This window comes from Centruroides vittatus, unplaced genomic scaffold (genome assembly GCF_030686945.1).
Source record: "Centruroides vittatus isolate TY-2023 unplaced genomic scaffold, ASM3068694v2 contig_3110, whole genome shotgun sequence".
Classification (NCBI taxonomy): domain Eukaryota; kingdom Metazoa; phylum Arthropoda; class Arachnida; order Scorpiones; family Buthidae; genus Centruroides; species Centruroides vittatus.
In genome coordinates, this window is record NW_027122004.1 from 1,028 (window position 1) to 4,834 (window position 3,807).

The window sequence follows — 3,807 nt, forward strand, 5'->3', positions numbered from 1 at the left end:
TCGAAATGCAAAAGCTAGAAAAATTTTGTAATCTCCATTGGCGAAATATTTAAAATTGTCAGATATGTTTTACTGTTACTGTTTACTGAAATGCTGTTCCATGCAGGGCCGGATTAACTTACTTTGGAACCCTAGACATTTTTTTTTTACCGGGACCCTCTCACTTTCACAAGAAAAATATAAGAACAAATTTCTTTAAATTTTAGAATTCACAATAACTATATAAAAAGCAATATATATTTGTTTATTTGTTTATGATATACAGTTGTCCAACAGAAAAGTAAACTATCTTATTTACAAATCTTCAAAATAGACTGTTTGAACTGGCCCTTCAAAAACCGAATCCTAGACATTTGTCTCATTTGTCTATGCGATGATCCGGTTCTGGTTTTATATACTCTTTAACGAATTCAGAGGCTTGCGGTCGACTAGAGACGAGAATCGTGATTCCAGCAGCGCCGCTAGCTGTTTGAGCGGCCGTGTGCAATACCGATTATGCCGTCCCTGTTTAACTACGACTACCTAAGCTGAGCTTGCCAGCAATACCAATTTGCTGCCCCCTGAACGTGCGCCCTGAAGTGCCGCCCGCGAGCGGTGGACGCCTTGCACGCCCGCTTATGGCGGGCCTACGTGATTCGTTGCGAAATATGTAATGACTTTTCTGTAATAAATTTTAAAACAGATTTCGTTTTTAAGGCATCGTCAAATTCGTCCAAACTAATCAAAAGTTTTTCTCTTGTAAATTTTCTTCTTCTTCACTTCGCGAATTTCGAGATAGTTTATTTATAACAACATCATCTACACTTTTTTTACGAATATTTAATAAATGTATTACAATGACCAAATCAAACTATTTCGTATACACTTCACCGAGTGACCAATCGTATGCAATTTTCTGGCAAAGAATTGACTTTTTGTAGCCCGGTTCACCAGAGAGAAAAATAGTTTGATGGTTTTGTGTTGTGTATAAAAGTACAGTACATTCTCTATTTTTATCTTTTTGGAAGCATTTCCTGCAGGCAGAGATGCATTTTCCAGCAGTAAATCCACGTAGTAACATTTTATTGTAAAATTGCATGTCTTTTTTCTCCAAAAGAACGATGTTACACATTTAAACCTATTATAATGGTCTGGGTTTAATTATTCCACAGCAACGTGTAGACGGTTTATTGATTTGTTAACATGCGCACAATGTCTTGAATTTGCTAGTTAGAGTGCACTAACAACTAGAGAGATTTTCGAGCAAACGTAACTTGCAATTTAATTAGAATTTAAAAATAAATCGAATTTAAATAAATATGTTCCACTGTGACTTCATTTATATGAAACAAACAATGGAATACGTAAAAAAAGCTTTAATTTATGTTAAGAATGCTTTCAATAAAGACGTTTTTAACAATTGAATTCAGCACATAATCATTAATATTAATTATTTTGTCAAATTTTCGAACAACGCATCATGAATACCATTAAAATTCAGAGTATAGATGGACGGCAATTACAAGTATCCCGATCGAGAATATCTACGACCAGTTTCGTGTTAAGGTGCATGATAGAACGTTATTCGAATGTCGGCGATATCACCTTTCATTTACCGTATACCTTTGAAAGTTTGCATGTAATCTCAGAGTAAGTTACACTTTTCATAATAATTTCATGGTTAATGTTATTTATGGTTCCAAGATGGCGGCTCGTCTGATTCCAGCAAGGAAACATTGGGGACGCACGTTCTAACCTAATTTAATCTATCCTAATAATTCTGTTGGTAATAATTATGGTAATTTATTAGAATAGGTTAGGTTAGGTTAGAACGTGCGTCCTCACTGTTTCCTTTCTTCTATTTGCTGGAATCAGAGACGATCCGCCATCTTGGAACCATAGGTAACATTAACCAATTACATTAGGAAATTGTAAAATTTTTACAATATTGAAGACTCAATACGAATAAAAATTTGAAGTCTTCACACATCTTAAGCAATCAGAGGAACAGGATTATCATAAGGAAAGTCCATCATCGCATTGAGGCTCTTTTCGGCTTACGAACGTATAAACTGATTGAAAGTCCCTTCGGAACTCAGCTCGTGTTAATTGTGTTCGCTTGATTGTGAAGATATCAAATGTTTATTTGAATTTAAACTTCAATTTTTTAAAATTTACTTTATCGTGGATCTTTAGAATTTCTTTTGAATATTGTAATCATTTTACAACGATCGTATTTCTATTATATTTAGACTGTTGGAAAGTAAGGCATCAAGACTCTCATCTTTGAAAACAGCAATGGATATTTTAAAAATTAACAAGAAATTACGTATCTTTGGAATAAATCAGTTTTGTTATTCTCATATCGCTGCTATGTTACGTACCGAAGATGTGTGTTGTGTACACGACATGGCTTCCAAAATCAGCAACTACAAATTATTATATACTTGTTGGAGAATGTTCGATGCAAAATGCGATCAAATATTTTGTACAGACGTGTACTTGAATTGCAAAGAAGCAACAATAGATACGCTCGTGTCTCGCCCAATTAATAAATATTTAGACGAGAAGAGTATCTTCGATATCGCCTACAGATGGGCCGCGAACAAAGTTAATGAGAAGAAATCTGTAAGACAACTCATGGAACCTTTCTTACCAAAAATCAGATTTTTGACAATGGAAAACGAAATCTTTGAGTCAGATGATTTTTTACTCGTATTAACTGAAAAAGAACTGGAAGCAATAAGGCTGTTTTTCGTAACCGAAAATTTGTCGTGTGTCCCTGATAATATTTCAAAGTCCATAAAAACCAGAACTTCTTATGAATATCCTTCGTTATTCACTTACTGCAATCGATACCCGCCCGTCATTCAAATACAAAGATTCATGACCAAAAATATACGCTTTATATCAGAAATATTTCTTCACGAAAACTGTTTTATGACAAAAATCCGTTTACCAATGACTCACAGTAATCGACGTGGAATAAAAGCAGATTTATATTTTTCGATTAATGGCAGAAAGTGGAGAGAAAGAAACTCTCTTACATGCAAAAAGAACGGATGTATCGAGTTAAAAGTTGGATTTTATATTCAAAAGTTTACAACGTTTCGAATTATTATTAGATTTTCCAAAATGGATATAATTCCAATAAACAATATAGAAATCAAACCATCTGCGGATCGTTTCACTTCCACTCATGACGTCATCGCAATTCCTCCCAACAAAGGGAATGCTTATTTAAATCCTAAGATATTTCTAATATATTGTGATGTTACATTGTACTTTTGAAGATTAGATTATACTTTGAGAAATATGAAGAAAATTATTTGGAATATTCCTTCAAAAATTTTTTCAAATTTTCTGCTTTCATTTAGCTGTATATGCAAGTAAAATATAAATAAATACTAATTTAACATTTAAGAATTGTATGACATAAAAACCATTATATATTATACGAATTTGCAAATTTGTGATGCAGATAAAATTGCCGCGTGAATTTCACATATCCAAATTAAACGTGTACAGTTGTGTAGTTAAAGTATTGAGTTTTATTTAGTATTTAGTAGTGGTTTTACCTTGATTAAAGGTTTTAAGTTTAAGTGAAATTAGTTAAATTTAGTTCTTCCTTCTCTTTATTTAAACATCATTGTTAATTAATTTACTTATTATTGTTTGGTAAATGGAATACTGAACTGACAACACGACCCAGTGCATGTCCTTATCTATTGTTCGTATTTTATTTTTATAAAAAAAAGTGTTGTCTCTTTACATGCACACGTCCATTGGCAAAAGGCTATCCGTATAGGAATTATTAGTAAAAACTTT

At 32.8% G+C, this 3,807-nt stretch overlaps 1 protein-coding gene across 1 annotated transcript; it reads left to right on the forward strand.

Moving 5' to 3' along the window:
• Window positions 1-1,459: 1,459 nt before the first annotated feature.
• On the forward strand, window positions 1,460-3,270 carry LOC136973202 (uncharacterized). The gene is made up of 2 exons (XM_067267902.1): window positions 1,460-1,629; window positions 2,232-3,270. Exons 1-2 carry the CDS (start codon window positions 1,460-1,462, stop codon window positions 3,268-3,270), a joined length of 1,209 nt encoding a protein of 402 aa, XP_067124003.1.
• The last annotated feature ends 537 nt before the right edge of the window (window positions 3,271-3,807 follow it).

Coding starts and splice junctions, on each gene's coding strand:
- LOC136973202 (XM_067267902.1), top strand. CDS start 1,460: ATGAATACCATTAAAATTCAGAGTATAGATGGACGGCAATTACAAGTA. Junction 1,630..2,231: donor AGTTTGCATGTAATCTCAGA/GTAAGTTACACT, acceptor TATTATATTTAG/ACTGTTGGAAAGTAAGGCAT.